The following is a 17458-nucleotide window of genomic DNA, read 5'->3' as shown; positions in this document are numbered from 1 at the left end:
GTAGGCATGCCCTAAGTGTTGCTGTTCCAGAGCATATAGGACTGGGAACTTTCCTTAGAAAAGTTATAAAAAGGATTTTTACTTGCTTATTTTGCATACTGTATATCAAGCAAACAATACTACAGCCCTAGATATTTTCTGCTGTGTGTTCATAGTCATATTAATTGAGCGTTTCAGTGTTTTTGACAAATGACTCCCTACAATGTGTGTATATATATTTCTATAACTCAGTGCATTTAACTTCATCACTTCTGAAAACTTTTAGATTTTTTTTAAAGTTTATCCTAAAGCACAAAAGCCACACAAACAACCCCCAATCAGTAATATATTCAGTGAATTTAGTCCCATTCTGCGCAGAGTATCTGTGAGAAGATAATGATTTCCTTGAATGCATGTATTTTATGAAGGAATTCAATGGCTATCTTTCTGAGTATTTCATTCTACTGAGTGAATAGAAATATTTAAAAATCAAGCTGTGCTGCTTAGTTGTAACAGATCAGATATGTCACATAGCATTATTTCTGGTTGTTTCTTTTCCCTATGATGATGAAGACACAAACATTGCTGGCAGGAGAATTTAAAATTCAATCCTGTCAATATTCAAGATTATAATTGTGAAATTTGCTTTCTGCAGATACCTGTGCCGGTATCTGAATTTTCACAGAAAGTGAATAAAAGGGACACAAGTCACAATAAAACATATTGATATGCCATAAGTAAGGATATTCATTATGACCACCACACACAAGAAATTCCAACAAAGCAAGTGAGAAAGTCTGTTACTTGCTTTAAGTACAAATACTTAGCAATAGAGAGAAAAGGTTTGGAATAAATAGGAACTACATAATTCACCCAGACCTTTATCCAAAATTCAAACTGAATACAAAATAAAGCTTTCCTGTAGTGTGTGAATGTATGTTTTTTCGTTATTGGGTATTTTTTCCATTTCCTATGCAAGTGGGATTTTGAATTAATACTGAATGCTGAGAAAGCACGGTAAAGAATTCTGTTGATATTGCTGATCTGACTAAAAGCAAGAGATACCAGAAATCTCACTAGAGACTTTTGCAACTCCAAAAAGTTGATTTAGCTGGAGAAAAAGCTCTGAACTATTGTCTCTCCTTAGAAAAGGCTTGTATCTTTTTGGAGGGAGGTTCTTAATCACAAAAGCACTGAGTGTGGGGCCTTGGCATCCACAGACCATAGGTATCACAAATGTTTTTTGCATTTCCCTTCCAGTAAAGTTCAATGCAACTCCATGATGTTTCTTGGGAGAGTGAAAGCAATCAAGTAAAACTAAGTATTTTAATGGGTCTGCTAGGGAAATGAATAATAAACCTGAGCATACAAAAATGCCAGAATATGCAATTGGTAGTTACCTGCTTCAATGGCGTGTTTGATGATATGAGGTCAGGTGTCACCAGTGTGTTTTTTCATTCCTTTCTTTTTGAAAAATGGGGCATTTTCCTGCTGTTTTTATGCACATTCTCAAGTAAGTGAATGCATGTGTACAAAATCCAGGAGTGGACAGCAACAGCCACAAGTTCTCCCACAAACGAATATGCAACTAGAAATGGTTCCAGAGCTGAAAAATATCTTCCCTTAATTCCTATTCCATCCTCTCCTGAATCTTACCTTTGTGAGAAGACATCTCTGTAGGGACTGCCGTGCTGAAGTGCAATTCCATAGCCCCTGTCTGCGACAGTGTTCCCAACGGTGTAAAAGGAGCAGTCTGGGTCATTGATGGCCACATATTCCAGTACTGCTGCATCCCACACAAAAGCATAGTTCCCATACTTCACCTGCAGCAAATAGAAAAAGTTAAAGTTGCAACTTGTCAACTCCAAAACAAGGCAATTGTGGCCAAAAAATGTCATCTGTGCTGTCATTTGATTAAAATGTGTCCATACAAACCATTGTTGCTACCATTGTTATATAATTGCAATAAAATGTATACCAGATATGATACATGGCCAGAAAGGGTTAAGTATCCTGCAGGCTAAGAAACCCAGAGTCAACCTGTAGAGACTTGCATGTTCAAAAGTTTCAGAGGGGTAGCCGTGTTAGTCTGTAACTGATTTTTTTAAAAAAAATAACGAATAGTGCTGCAGCACCTTAGAGACTAATACAAAATGTGGATATAGTATCATGAGCTTTTGCGGGCACAACCCATCTGAAGAAGCCACTATCAGTCAACTGCAGTTCTTGCTGGCCGCAGATCACTGTTCGCGGCCAATGGGAGCAGCAGGAAGAGGTAAGGTCTGGGACACTGCTTCTTCCCGCTCACATGGGCCGCGAACGATGATCCAAGGCCAGTGAGAGCTGCAATTGTCTGATGCCTGCAGAGGTGCAGGTGAACAATAGAGGTGGGGCCCACAGGGTTATTAACCCTGTGGACTGGATCCAGCCCACAGGCCCACTCCTGGTCTAAGGACACTGGCCTGGAAATGATCCTGATCCTTTTTATGTCAGATCTGCTTAAATTTCATCAGGGGAAGTTTGAGCCACAAGACAGTAACCTCCAGGCCTCCCTTGTTTCACCCAGAGTACAAACATCAGATTATAATTTATGGATTATTTTTATAAGAACTCTTTGTAACTACAAACCTCACCATTCCTGCTATTAATCTGAATCTCAGGAATTTTGCTCATGTCTGTTTGTATACTGATCTGTTAACCAATACTCTCTCCCTTTTGGTTCCTAATCAATTTTAGTTTAGTTAATAAGAATTGGCTATAAGTAGGAATTTTGGTAAGATCTAAAATATTAATTAACCTTTTGGGTAACGTGTCCTATCCTTTAGGATTGGTAGAACTGTCTTATATGATTAATAGATAGTCAATAATCATAATCATATTTTTCTTAGGTATCCAGTGGAAACCTAAGGCAGGGTTGCTTTAAGGGAACTATGTTGTTGGTTTCTGCCTAAACAGTGAGGTATTATAGAATTTGCAGTGTGCTAGATTGGTAAATCTAAGAAGTATTGAAATAACCACCAGCATTGTGTATTGGCTGCCCCATTTTTTGCAGTTCACCCTAATTTGGTGACCTCAGTTGGCTTGCATTGGGACCCTGATTACAACATCTGAAGGCTGTTTGATTAAAAAAATGTGAGGTTTCAGTCCAGTTCCCAAAAGATAAGTATCCATATCCCAGACCCCTCAGCTACAATTGATGTTGGTTGGTACTTTTGTTTGTGGACACAGCAGAGATGCTAAGAATTAAATGTGAATTGAAAATAATTTTCCCTCAGGGATAAGGAATGCTGGTGGAGAAGTTGGAAAAAACTTGCACTATTTCTGTTTAGTATATAACTGGAGGACTTCAGTCACTTGTGCTACATTCACACTGTGTAGATGTATGAGAAAATCAGTGCATTGCTTCTTTTACTCCCTTCACACTTTTGACTATCTCTCTGGTCCTAATGAAAAGATAATTTTATGGTGAAAGCAAAGGACTGAAACTGAAGAGATCTGTCATAGGTTTTCAGCTCTGCCACAATTTCTATGTATGACCTTGGATATGACACTTGGTAACAGATTTTAAAAAACACACACACACATTTCTCTTATTTGGATACTAACATGAAGTGGCCAGATTTTCAGAAGTGCTCAAAGGGAGCAGCTGGGTTCTGAGCACTTTTAAAAATCTATTTATCTCTGTCTTAATTCCATATCTGTAAAATGGGAATAGAGTTCCCTGCCTCATGACAATAAATTTATTAATACCCGAGGTGAGGTGCTCAGAAGCTGTGGTGATTAGAATCAGATAAATATCTAGATAGAAAATTTGCTTCAGTGACCCTGACTACAAGACTCTTTTAAAGAGAAGCATTGCTCTAAAGATATATTTTCCCTGCATTTCAAAAAACCTGTAGCAGTTTTGTGTTTCATTATGAAGACTGACCTTGACTGATATATTATAATACCATACCAATGAAAGCTTCGCTTAGACCACATTAATGGAAATATTTCTTCCTTGTGTTAGATTAATGAAAAATTATATGCCTTGCCCATCCTACTATTACAACTTCTAGGTTGTAGGCAAAACTTATATGGGCAGTTCATGCAACCTATTTTACTAATTACTGCAGCTGTGTTAATACACCTTTCTTGGCCAAAGTTTTTGCCAAACTATTACATGATTTTGTTTCTGACGATTATTTTATCTTCAAGGATACCAGAAGTATCCTTGACTAGTCCTGGTGTTTCTGGTGTTACTTTATAAGCTTTTGTTGGCTATGTGACGGGGAATCACCAGAATTGTGACTGAATCTGCAATTGTATTTGCCATTCAGACACAAAAATCTTTGTTTAATCTGACAGTACACATCATTCTTCTCACCAGCAGCACTATAAATACTAAGTAACCCACTTGTCCAAAGAGTGAATGGAACCGGCACATATAATATAATTAACTTTACCTGGGGAGGAACATACATTCTGCCCCACTCTTCAGCTGGATCCATACCATGAACTGATCTAGTGCTTTTCTACACAAGAACTCAGCAGCAGATGAACTTAAAGCTGTGTGGATACTCTTATTTTGGATTATAACATGTTTATTTTGGTTTACCGAAGTAAATTAGAAAAAGCTTTAACTAATCTGAAACAATTTAGACCAAAATAAGAGGGTTTGCACTTGCTTAATTAAAATAGAAAAAAAGCCCACCCTTTAAATTTAAATTAGACTGCCACCATTTTGGGATGTAAAAAAAGGCTATAGTATCTAAACACAAGTATTAGCCCTATAAGGAGAGAATACATCTTCTCATATCTACCAGTATAGCAACTTCTTACATTAAATTACACACAAAAACCATGATAATGCAAGGTCCCCAGTTTTAAAAAAAGCAAACAGAACCCAGCCCCATAAATTCCGTCATGTGGCACCATACTGACACCCACACAGTTCATAGCAGGGTTGGAACCTAAAGATATGACCTTTGCCACTAAGAGCTAAAGGAGTAACTGGTAGCAATAAGCTGTTATCATCCTCTATGTAAATCAGTGCTCAGGAAGATGAGAAAAATACTTTGACAGGGGGTTTCATAGCTATTTGCTTACAGCAGAGGAATGATGAAATTCAGACATTCTGGGTTCCATTCCAGGGTCTGGAAGAGATTACTGAAAACTGGGACACTTGAATAATCAGAGGATCAGAGAGCTGGCAGTGCTCAGCATCCTTCTCCAGTGATGGCAACCTGGCACACAGGGTCACAGTGCTGCTAAGATTAGGCCCAGCTGTTCTTACATTATGATGGCAGGGGGCCAGCCTGGCCAAATATGAGTGAGTGGCATTGCAACCCCATGCACCAAGTCACAACACTACTCTCATACATTTGGCATGGACAGCCCCACCATCAGGTCAATGCAGGGAGCCAAACCCAGCCAGCCTGGCAGGAGAAGAGACGAGGTGTGGTTGGTGTTACCTTCCCCACCAAATACTAGCTCCCTGACATATCCTCTGCCCTGTAGTCGGGTGACACCCTGGTTTCCATCTCCCCCACGCTGTTCCCCAGTCTGGGCCCCTTGATGTACCCCCTACCTGAAAGCTGTGCAACTTCCCCTCTGTCATATACCACTCTGATCTTCCCCCACTACTACCCACAGCCCCTTCTGCCTCCAACTTCTGTCCCTAGCCTTCCCACATAGCCCAAAGATCCCAAGTCCCTTCCTATGGGTCAAGAGAAGGACTGTATGTTTTTGAGGAGTTATCAGCTTGTCACTCCCCAACCACTCTGCCCTTATATATCCTTTCCCTCTCCCATTTCATTCTCCCACCTTTCAGTTCATTCCCCAGCAACCCTCAAACCACCATTTGCTACCTCACTACATCCCATGTCTCCTGGCCCATCCCATGTCACCCAATTCATCTCCAGGACCCCAAATCCCTCCTGCCCCTTACTCTGACTCCTATGGGCCATGGAGGGACTGTGTGTTTGGGGAGTCACTTGGCTTACCACCCCTTCCCCCAGTTGTCACGAGGTGGTTCCCAAGCTGTTAACATTTGGCCTTAGCATTTGGAATCTTAGCTCAGGGCCTCCACCCCAAGCCTCTGATAGACTCCTGGGGAGAGGAGGGGTTTCTCCCTTATCAGGTCTTGGAACTTTTTTTATAAGTCTCTGGGTTGTGATAGTCCAGCACAGCTCTAGTGGACACAGACTCTTCTCCCCATATTCCCAAGCTTCACTGATTCTGTCTCAGCCCCTCCAACCTGGTCCTTTCACAGCCTGACTCTTCTCCATCCCTGGATTTTTTCCCAGTTTCCTCACCTAGATAGTCCCAGTCTGCTCTTCAGGCTTGATTCCATTTCCAGTCTCCTTGCCCCTCTGCACTCTTCTTCCCAGTGCCCTTCTGCCTACTCTCACTCATTCTTCCTCATTCCCAGTCTCTTTGCCCAACCAAAATCAGTTTCCCCTTCCTCTTAGTTCTTTATCCCCCTCAATCTCCTTGTCCAGATCTCCTGCTCCAGCTCCTTGTCTGATACCGCTCCCAACCTCATTTATGTTCACAGTTCCCCACTGGCTCCTGGTTCCAATCTGCCTGCCTAAATGCCTCATCCCAATCTCTGTATCTCCCATAGGTGCCAACTATGGCTCTAGCCAGTGGCACTTGACATCCCCCTCTGCCTCAGGTCGCACTCCATTCCACCCCTTCCCCCAAGTCCTATCCCTTTTCTACCCTGCCCCCACATTCAACCCTTCCCAACAGCCTCTGCTCCTATCTCATCTCTTCTCCCAAGCATACCCACTCTTCCCCCTCCCTCCTGTAGCTTCCTGACTGTCACAGATAAGCTGTCTGTGGTGCTCTGGAAATGCTGAGAGGACAGGGAGGAGTTGGTAAGTATGGGGCCAACAGCGGGTGCTAGGTGCTAGGGGGGAGAGAGGTGGGGGAGGAACTTGGCTGCCAGAGAGTGTTCAACTCCCCACTCATTTTTCCTCATGGGTGCTCCAGCCCTGGCATGTGATTTAGTCTGTTGTGGGCACCCAGACTCAGCACCTTCACATCACACTTCCTCTGTCAATCTGTCTTCCTCATCCCACATACTTTCTTCCTCTTGCCTGACTGGTTCCCAGTCCCAATCTGCTTGCCCAACCAGCCCCAGTCTCCCCCACCCCAACTCTCAGTCTCTCTGACCAGTCAGTCCCCAACACCCCATTTCCCTTCCCCCACCAACAAGCACTCCCATTATCTCTCTCCATGCCACCTCCTTGTCCCAATCTACTCTCCCTGCCCCAGCCCACACAGCTCTTGCTCTCTCTGTATTTGTATTAAGAACCTTCTACCTCCAAGATGCTTGGGTCAAACAGCAGAGGCATTGAGAGCATAGGAGAGAAGGACTCCCTGGTTTAAGTTTGGATTCCTGGATCTAGCCTGGCCTGTAATAGCTCAGAGCTTAAAATGCAGGAAAAGTCCTGCTCAGCCCTGGAATTTTCAGGGAATTGAGTGTGTAAAGCTACAGCAAGTTTCTCTGTAACTTATGCAAACTGTGATTTTAAGGGCTTATATCTTGACAAATGTGGGTAAGATTTTCCAAAGATGGCAAAAGGTTCATCCCTGATACAAGGTTACCTCCATGCCAAATTTTGAAGTCCCTGCTCCAAAGCAAAGGGTCACTCTTGCATTTCAAAGGAAACATTATAATTTTTTACCAGAGGCAAAACAAAGCATTTTTCTCTCCTTTTGCTCATGGCAACAGATTAATTATTTTGGCTGAAATTTTCCGAAACCTTTCTGCCTGAGATAGACCAGATCATGGAAAATATCTACCCAAATGATTAAAGTTTGGCAAAGTTATGATAATTGAAGACGAGAACTTATAATGGGAAATGTCAGCCAAACTTAACAAGCTGTGCTACCAGTTCCATCTATACTACTCCATTGTGAGTACTGCATCCAAAGAAAATTACACTGCAGAACACATATGTCCAATAAGTAAATGTTTTCACCATCTACAGCACTTACTCCTGCTTCATGTTTTTCTTTGTTTCCCTTCCCACATAATCTCCTCAGTCTCATGCATACTCTCAGGATATAATTTATTCTAAGCAAAAATTTGTCATCCTGAAATGCACCATTTTCCTTAACTGAATGGAGTCTCAGACTTGCTCAAATGTGTGTGATTATGTTCTCCATGACTGGTTAAATACAACAGAAAGTACAGACCTGTCATCTCTCAAGTGCATTTGATTCTGTCACCCTCTAATTGCTGCAGCCTATAAGCCATAAAAGTACTTCCCTAACATGAACTGTTTCATGAGTTACCAGCGGAATTGTTCAAGAAATGCTGATCCAGTGTTCAGGTTCAAGACATCCTAAACCACATTTGAACACTAGGGGCTCGTCTACACTGGCCCCTTTTCCGGAAGGGGCATGTTAATTTCAGCCATCGTAGTAGGGAAATGCGCGGGGGATTTACATATCCCCCGCGGCATTTAAATAAAAATGTCCGCCGCTTTTTTCCGGCTTTTAGAAAAGCCGGAAAAGAGCGTCTACACTGGCCCCGATCCTCCGGAAAAAGCATCCTTTTCCGGAGGATCTTATTCCTACTTCAAGGACCTACTACGAGGTCCACGATGTCCGCACTAGCCCAGGAAGGTGCCCGCCTCTTGCGGTCCCGGGCAAGCTCCCGGGAGCCGCCAGCCTGGTCCCGGGAAGAGGGGGTGGGCTGGGGGACATCGGGTGGGTGGCTCTGTGCCGTGCCAGGTGCAGGGTCTGCTGGCTGGGTGCTGGCAGGCTTTCACCTGGCACGGGCACCGTAGCCAGCCCGTGCCCCTTTAAGGGGTCCGGGGCCGGGAGGGGGGCAATAGAGTTTCCCTGGTGTTGGCCAGAGTGGCCACCAGGGAAACCTGGGGAGGACTAGCCTCCCACTAGTTCGAATTAAGGGGCTACACACCCCTTAATTCGAACTAGTAAATTTGAACTAGGCTTAATCCTCGTAAAATGAGGTTTTCCTAGTTCGAACTAAGCGCTCCGCTAGTTCGATTCAAATTCGAACTAGTGGAGTGCTAATGTAGCGCCTATGAATGTTAGTTCGAACTAACGTCCGTTAGTTCGAACTAACATTGTAGTGTAGACATACCCTTAGAGACTAGAAATGGATGACAAGAGAGAGATCACTTGACCTGTTCTGTTCACTCCCTCTGTGACGTCTGGCATTGGCCATTGTTGGAAGACAGGATACTGGGCTAGATGGACCTCTGGTTTGACTCAATATGGCTGTTCTTATGTTCTTAAATGGAAAGTCATTTTGACCCCAAAACTTTTTATTTTGAAAGCATCAAAATGGGATATTTAAACAATGCCAACATTTTTCAACCTCATTTTGAAATTGAAAATGTATTAGGACCAACTCTTTCCCACAAAGGCCTTCAATTTAGACAAATTGGCTTTTCACATGTAAAAGGTTTTGTCAAAACATTTCCTACTGGCTCTATTAAATTCTTCACTGACTTGCTATCCAGTTGGTCTCTGGGTGCTTAGTGGAGTCGTGCTAATTTTCTCCTGACTCCTCTCCCTGGTTCCTTTCTTTATTTCCACATCACACCAGGCAATCACATTGTAAAATTGAGATGAATTCATTAGATGTTCAGAGACAACAGTAATAAATAATACTGTAGCTAAGTAAAAAGTAAACAACATAAAGAGGCCATCTGGGGCTAGGCAGCCCAAAAGAAGATTAAAGCCCAAGTCAGCATATTAAATTACATGATGTCATTACATCATTTAGATTAGAGCTTGACAATGTAGATGATATTTGTAAAGACTGTTTACATATAAAAGCTACTGAAGCATGCTATGATAGATTTTTGTTTGTGAGATGTAGTGCACAAGAGGCTCTTGCATTTGGGACATATTTTTTCACACATATAATCAATCTCTCCTGGATTAAACACACAAGGGCTGGAGAGAAAAAAGTTTTGTTTAATGCTGTACATCTAGAAGAGTTTTCTTCTGTTTAACAATTCAGATTCTGGAACAGGAAAGGAGGAAAACAGAGTGGAAGGAAATCTCACTCCCTTCCTGATCTTTTCCTTTGGTGGTCTGGCTCTGCACTGTTCCCAATGTATTTACAGAAAGCAAGCAAGAAAGGGAAGCAGGACCCCAAGGAGGGAAAGTGAAGAGTCAAGGTGTATGGAAAGAAATGGGATGGATTTTCAGGAATGGGAAAATTAAGAAGAGATGGCTAAGTTAGGAGGAAGAAAATCTGTTCATAGGACAAACTATTTGACAGGTGAGGGTGGTAGTTGGAGGCAAAGTTTTGGTAGGTCATGCCCTGTTTGCCTTTCTCCACCCTTAAAGCTTGCTACTGATGGAAGAGAGTTGTGTGCTTATGAGTAGGCTAAACCCCTACTCAGTTACTCCAAAAAGGTTACTCTGCTTAGGTGCCTTGCTGTCAAAGTCACTTATAGTAAAACTGAGAAAATAAAAAGTGCAAAAACATTTCTGCTCAACAAAAAGCACAATGAAGTGAACAGATGCAAACAAACAACAAAGCCCCTGGTCCATGCTAAAGTTTCAGGCACTAGCAAAAGTTATCACCATTACAATTTTAGTTCCCACAAAGACTTCATGTCTCCTGTCTAGGATATGGGCATATCCCAGGCTATACATGCAGGACACCAGTCTTTATAGAACACAGAATAGGCCTGTAAGCAGAGGGGGTGCAAAGGGTGAGAATGCATCCCTCCATGGTTCCCCAAGTAAGCATGCTCCAGGAAGGCAGGAGCATCACGCTGCCCGAACCTCCCTACCTCATGCTCTGGCCAGCCGGGGGAAGGCTCGGGCTGGTTTCCCACCCACCCACCCCTCCAGGAGCAAGGCCGGGGTGGAGCTGAGCATTGCTCATGGCAGAGAATGGAAATCAGCCTCAGCTTTCCCCCAGCAGGCTGAAACATGAGGAAGGAGGCTTGGGCAGTGCGCTGCTCCTGCCTTCCCCTGGCTGGATGGAGCATGCTTACTTGGAGGACCATGGGGGTGCATTTGCGCCTTTGTGGTCCACATTTATAAAAAGCACCTCCCCCAAAAAAATTCCTGCATATGGGCCTGCAGAAGTGAGACACTGGAGAGAAATATGAAGTCATCCATCTGTGTATTTACTAACACAAGTTCCACACAGCATAGTACAGTACATTTTATTGCATTATTTGTCTCAAACAATAGAGCTTTGTCCAGTTCCCTTACGAGACCATTCCTTAGTCTAGTAGGTCTATGAGTAAATTTTTCTTGATATTCAGCATAAATATATTATTCCTTCCTTCAATCTTCTACTGTTTTCATCTTTCTTTCATCATTTCTTGTTATTTTTCCTTGTGTCACTCTAAATAATCTTTCTACCTCTTTGGGGCTGAAATCTCTCAAATATTATAGTCTGTAATCACATCTGTACCATCTTGCTTGTCACTTAGCCAAGCTACATATCGTTAGTGTAGCTCTTTAATCTTTTGTCCTAAATCAGTCCTTTCAATCCCCTAATTATTGTTATTTATTTATTTTGCTCACTTCAGAACTCTCTCTGAGTCATAATTATCTATCCCATAATGAGGAGTACATTCCCTAAAAGAGTGCCAACTGCTTGTAAAGTTGTCTGGCAGCATTAGATGAATTCAGTTCCCTTTTCATTGTATGTTTCCTAGCATAGGGGCAAAATTATCTTCATACAATATATCAGAGTCACACAATATATCTACATGCATATTTTTCTCTCTCAACATGCAGAGATTTTATACACAGGAAAAATGAGAAAAACAAAGGTGAGATCTAATGTGCAGAACTGAGCAGAGTTCTGTTGGTATGGCAACTATATGCTGTGTCTATGTACCCATTCCATGGGAAGTTAAGGAGGAAGGGGTTGGCACAATGAATGAATAAATGAAGGAGGTGGATTCTAGCACAAATGATGATTAAGCCCTATAGCTTCGTCACTGTAGATGAGCATAGATTATCTAGCATTCCCACAAGAATGTTGCAAATTCATCACTCTGAGCCATGTGATATAGAGCAAACTCCCCCCCCCCCCATCTCCACATCATGTCAAAAAGCAAAGGAATGACAATCAATTATGGAGACTAAATAAAGGCAAAACCTCAAGGGAAAAGGACGGGATCTTTATAGTATCACTCACAGTTCACTGAAGATTTGTATTCTGGAATGATACATTTCCACATAGCTGTATTGTAATTTCATGGGGGAGATAATGCTATTTCAGAATGATGGCAAATCTGAATGCAGTTCACACTCTATCTGAAGCTCCTGGGAGTTTCGAGGAAAAAAATTGTATGGAAGAAGTAGATTATCAATTAGCAGAAATCATAGCTTTCCAGTCAATAAGGGGATAAAGCCCTAGCCCTACAAACTGTATCGCTTTTTTCTACATCATAAATAGTCAGCCTTCACGTGTTGTAAGGGAAGAGAGTTTTCCGTATTTGATTAAGATCCCCACAAAATTAGAAACAAAACTGAATATATGGTCTTTTCACAAGGATCATTTGTATGCATGACACTGGATTTTAAGTGAGACTAATTATTAGACCAAAATGCTCGACCTCACTCTGCAGTCTAGTGATCCATTCCACATGAGTGACTGTAAAAAGGGAATCTACTGCGTAATGTACACATCAGGGGAAATCAGCACATCAGTGGTGTTAAAAAGCTTTCCACAAGGCTGCATATCACTACTCATAATAAGCTCTTCCCTCTTGCATAAACCTTGACTATAAACACTGTACCAAATTCATCGCTGGTGCAACACTATCTAAAGCATGTGGAGTTACCCCAGGCATGCATTTGATCCATTATATTTTTGTGTTTGTATGGTACTAGAAGATTTACCCGGCATTGCTTGGGTCCTTACCTTAAATAAGTTTTTTTAACTTCATTTAATCATTGTTCTGGGGTGGGGCTGGGGATGAGAGGTTCAGTATGCAGGCTGCTCTTAGGAGAGAAGACACCCCCAGCCCTCTTTCACCACAGCAGCTTAGGGCCAGGTGAGAAGATTCTGTCCTGGTCAGCTGCAGTGGGCACAGCCTGGGGAGGGGTGTATGTCCCTTGGCTGGGGGGCAGACAGACACACAGACAGACTCTCTGAAATATATAGTAGATAGCTGTCCCTTTCTCCACCCCTGCCAGCCCATACGTCTCATCATCCACCATACAGATAGTAGCTGCAGACTATAGGGAACTGTCCTTTATTCTCCAAAACAATTTTATGCTGTTACAGAAAAGAGACAAAGGAGTAGACAACAATGGGAAGAATACTCAAAATTCTTAAATGCTGCCTCATACCATGTAGATACTGCACTTCTGAAATGGGGTATGGCAGGGTTTGGGGACAGAATTCAAGTTATTTGTGGAATCTTAATTCTAAATTTCCATATTTGCAGACGTTGCCAAATGGCAGTTTGCTGGTCATCTTTAAGCAGTGTCACAAGAAAGTGTCCTCAGTAAAAGGGATTCGAAGCACAGTAAGCTCCATCAGCTCACAATTTATATTAGAATTAAGTGAAAAATGGAATTTCCAAAGCCTATTCATTTTGATATTTCAACATGAGTTTTCATCTCGAACTGGCACAAAAAGTTGAAATACTGATATTTTGTATGGAATGGAAACTTTAGAAAAATTTCCAGTTGGCTCACAATGAAAAGTTTTTCATTCTCAAACTGAAATGTTTTGTTTCAGATTGTGGAACTGGCTCAAAACCTTGTGTTTCAAGTAAGTTTTGCTTTTAGCTGCATCTGCCTATGGTACCTATGTGCCACGTGGGAACTGTAGTTCAGGTGCTTCTTGCCCCATTTTCTCCTGTGGGCCAGGGTTTCTGGTCAAACAATATCTCCCACAATACAGCCATTGTCATGTGACTGATCATGCATTTCATGATGTGGTCAGAGGGCAGACTGCCGGGCACCAAGGGAGATGTGTTTAGGTGATGGAGTTCAGCCCATCAGGGAGAATGGAGGCATGAGACATCCAACTTTTGATGCCCATGAATAGAGCTGGGTAAAAATTTTTATTCCAAAAAATTCTTTTTGTGGAAAAATGCCAATTTGGGCTGACCAAATAGCTTTTCATTTCAAAATGTACTTCAATTTTATTTAAAACCTTTCAAAAGAGGGTTAATTAGCTTAATATCGAAACAAAGCATCTTGTTTGATCCCAAACATATTTTTTTTCCATTTGGCTTGCTAAAAGTTAAAAAGAAATCTGATTGACCTGAAACTAACGTGTTTTATTTTTCTGTACAATAGAATAAAAAAAAGAGCAGAAATTAAAATTGTCCACATTGGAGTTGGTGAGGACATAAGTTAAAAAAAGAAAGACAACTGGGATTAGAACTTGCCTCTTTCATTATATCACGTCAGGTTTCAGCAGGTTCTGTATTTGTTTCAGCTGTTACTTCATTAGGGTTAGAGGAAGTATAGCAAATTTGCTGTCAATTTCTTTAAAAAAGGTTATCAAGCGTTGAGGCCAAAATTGCTCAGTTATATTATGTAAACCTGGAATAACTGCATAGAAGTAAGCACAATTATTCCAGATTTACACCATTATAACCGAGACTAGAATTTGTCCCTTAATTTAAACTTGGCTACCAGCTACTAAAATAAATATGAACTTTGCTGTTATGATATATGTCACAAAAATAGAATAACCAGAGTTGACAAGGTAAAGTCAAAACAAAATCACAATTTCTGAGTTAGCAAAGAAAATCTCTTTAGTCATCTTTCCAAGTTGTCACAGCAAAACACTAAAAAGCAGCAGATCCCTCTGATAGTTGGCATGCTGCTGAGCCATAGGTAATTGAAGCTAATGCCTATTTCAGCGGGAAAAGGACTAGAAGGGGAAAAAGCACAGCTGGAACAAAAACCCACTTGCATCGTGTTACTTTAAAGGGTTATGAACCATTTCTTCAGAGTGACTCCCTGCTTTATACTTCTTACCTGACAATGTAGGTGGTACAGGTATTAGTGAGTAGCATGTTAACTCAACATCAGCAAAGGTCACCTGTAGAAACTATGTGAAAGCATCTCAGCCTTTCCCCAGGCATAGATCAACCATAACAAGCACTGATCTTATTGATGAGAAAACCATTAGAGACAGCTTCCCACTCTGATTTTATTTAAGTCTCAGGGCAGAATTCAACCCTGGTATATGGAGGCACAATTCCTTTTGGTTGTGCTGATCTACAAATGAATATGGCCTTTGGCTTCTTCTTTGCTCCCACTTGAATCCTCTAAGCTAACACTAGGAATAGACAGTAGTTACTTGTGGTGAATTCTTTTAAATTCAATTACATTTAATTTTGGTCTCATGCATAAGTTAATGAGAAAGTGCCATGCTACTGGCTCTTTTTCTTTGGGCTCTGTATGAAGCACCACTATTATTTTTTTTACTCATTTTTCTGGCTTTTCTCAGTACCATCAACATCACTTTATTCTTGTGCAGACGACTGCCCCCGTCCGCTAAGGTAAAAAAATACCAGAGCTTAAACCCCATTTTCCTTTTCTTCCTCCTTCACCAAAGACTCAATCAGAAGATTAACACTGAATGCTATATCCTTTTCCACTTTCCACAAAGGTGGGCTGCAAAGCAAACACAAGTCAGCTCAGGATTCCCCTTGCCAGGGTATATCTAGTGCTTAGCATATATATAGTTCATGGCCGAGGCAAAGGGGCCATGGTCTACATTGCTGGGAACCCACGCTCAGCTTCCAGAGCACTTTCTTGAGGGCTACTGCAACTACTAAAATTTAGAGCTGGTGTAAATTTTTGCTTGAGACTGAACTGGGGCTTGGCAGATACATCTTCAGCATTAGCTTTACTGTGTTCCACATGATCTGTTTTCCTGCTCTGGCATTGCAGATTTGTGTGTGCATAAGGCAGGGTTGGGAGGAAGGAGAGGGGAGAGTCCCTCCTCTAAACTGTCGGCTAGCTTTAAATATTCAATAACTAACCTGCCAGGCAATATATTCTTCCCCTCCACTTGTATTTATTATCCTGTATGGAGTAGTATCATTTGGTAAGTAGAACCTAGGTATTTGGATGATGAGCACTTTTGTAATGCTGACAGGTTAGTCTGACAGATTAGAGTGATTAGACAGTCAGAAATATATTACAACATACTATTTACACTGACCTGCAATTTCAAGCAGCATAGGCTCCTCAGGGTAGCTGAAGAAAGCTCTGCCTAACCCAGCATACTGGGATGTTTATCCAGTGACACACATTGACTCTAGGGCTGTGTCTAGACTGGCCAGTTTTTCCAGAAAATCAGCCGCTTTTCCGGAAAACTTGCCAGCTGTCTACACTGGCCGCTTGAATTTCCGCAAAAGCACTGACTTCCTATTGTAAGAAATCAGTGCTTCTTGCGGAAATACTATGCTTCTCCTGTTCAGGCAAAAGTCTCTTTTGCGCAAACCTTTTGTGCAAAAGGGCCAGTGTAGACAGCTCATATTTGTTTTGCGCAAAAAAGCCCCGATCGCGAAAATGGCGATCGGGGCTTTTTTGCGGAAAAGCGCGTCTAGATTGGCACGGACGCTTTTCCGCAAAAAGTGCTTTTGCGGAAAAGCGTCCATGCCAATCTAGACTCTCTGTTCCGAAAATGCTTTTAACGGAAAACTTTTCCGTTAAAAGCATTTCCGGAAAATCATGCCAATCTAGACGCAGCCTAAGCCTATAACCGTTTTGCTTACCTACTTTCAGTTATCAGCACCCTTACCAGTTTCAAGACTCAAGGGTATGTGTTTATTTCTCCGCTATTTCTAGGATTTTCACAAATAGTTAGTTACAACAGTCTACTGAACATATACATAGAACTAAAGAGTATTGTGCCTAGAGGCATAGCATTAAGGAACAAAACCTGATCTACAGTTTTGGGAAAGGTTATATAATCCAGTGCTGTAGATGGCAGAGAAATGCAGATGAATTGAGGCAAGAAGCAGGGCCAAATTAAGGCAATCCAGAACTATAGGCATATCTAATATGGATCCCTAACTGCCCTGGTATTTCATCCTGGCTTTATCCCTTCTTACAGGGGAGGGGGAACAGAGTTCACCCTTCCACAGGTGGAAGGCCTGGTAGCTCCCCACCCACCCCCAGCAGCAGAGAACTGGCTCTGGCTCTGGCTCCCTGCTGCAAGAGGTTGGGGAGAGCCCCAAGGCTTGTGGGCTGAAGTCGGGCAAGCCCAGTGCTGGATTCAACCCATGGGCTCTGGCAGGGGAAGGAAGCAGCTTCACTCCACTGTCATACCTTCTTCCCCTCCCCCTAGTTGGGGAAGTGGCAGTGCAGCAAAGCACTGCCTGCAGGCTTTCCCCCACTGCTCCGATTGGCTATAATCTTGGCCAACAGGAGCAGAAAAGGGAAATGCTTGGGAGTGGCAGGGGACATGGGGAGTCACATGCGCCCCTGGGGAACTGTGCCAGGTAAGTGCCCTGCTCCTGCCCAACCAAAGCACCCTCTCATA

At 42.2% G+C, this 17458-nt stretch overlaps 1 protein-coding gene across 1 annotated transcript in view; it reads right to left on the bottom strand.

The window, feature by feature from the left end:
* GRID2 (glutamate ionotropic receptor delta type subunit 2) overlaps window positions 1-17458 on the bottom strand; it is a 1112728-nt gene that overhangs the window by 117852 nt on the left and 977418 nt on the right. Inside the window, exon 14 of the mRNA XM_006111957.3 lies at window positions 1636-1802. Within this exon, the coding sequence (XP_006112019.1) occupies window positions 1636-1802 (167 nt within the window). The remainder of the gene's footprint in view (window positions 1-1635; window positions 1803-17458) is intronic.

The sequence above is a fragment of the Pelodiscus sinensis genome, chromosome 5 (assembly GCF_049634645.1).
Source record: "Pelodiscus sinensis isolate JC-2024 chromosome 5, ASM4963464v1, whole genome shotgun sequence".
Taxonomy (NCBI): domain Eukaryota; kingdom Metazoa; phylum Chordata; order Testudines; family Trionychidae; genus Pelodiscus; species Pelodiscus sinensis.
This window is presented reverse-complemented; position numbering and strand designations above follow the sequence as displayed.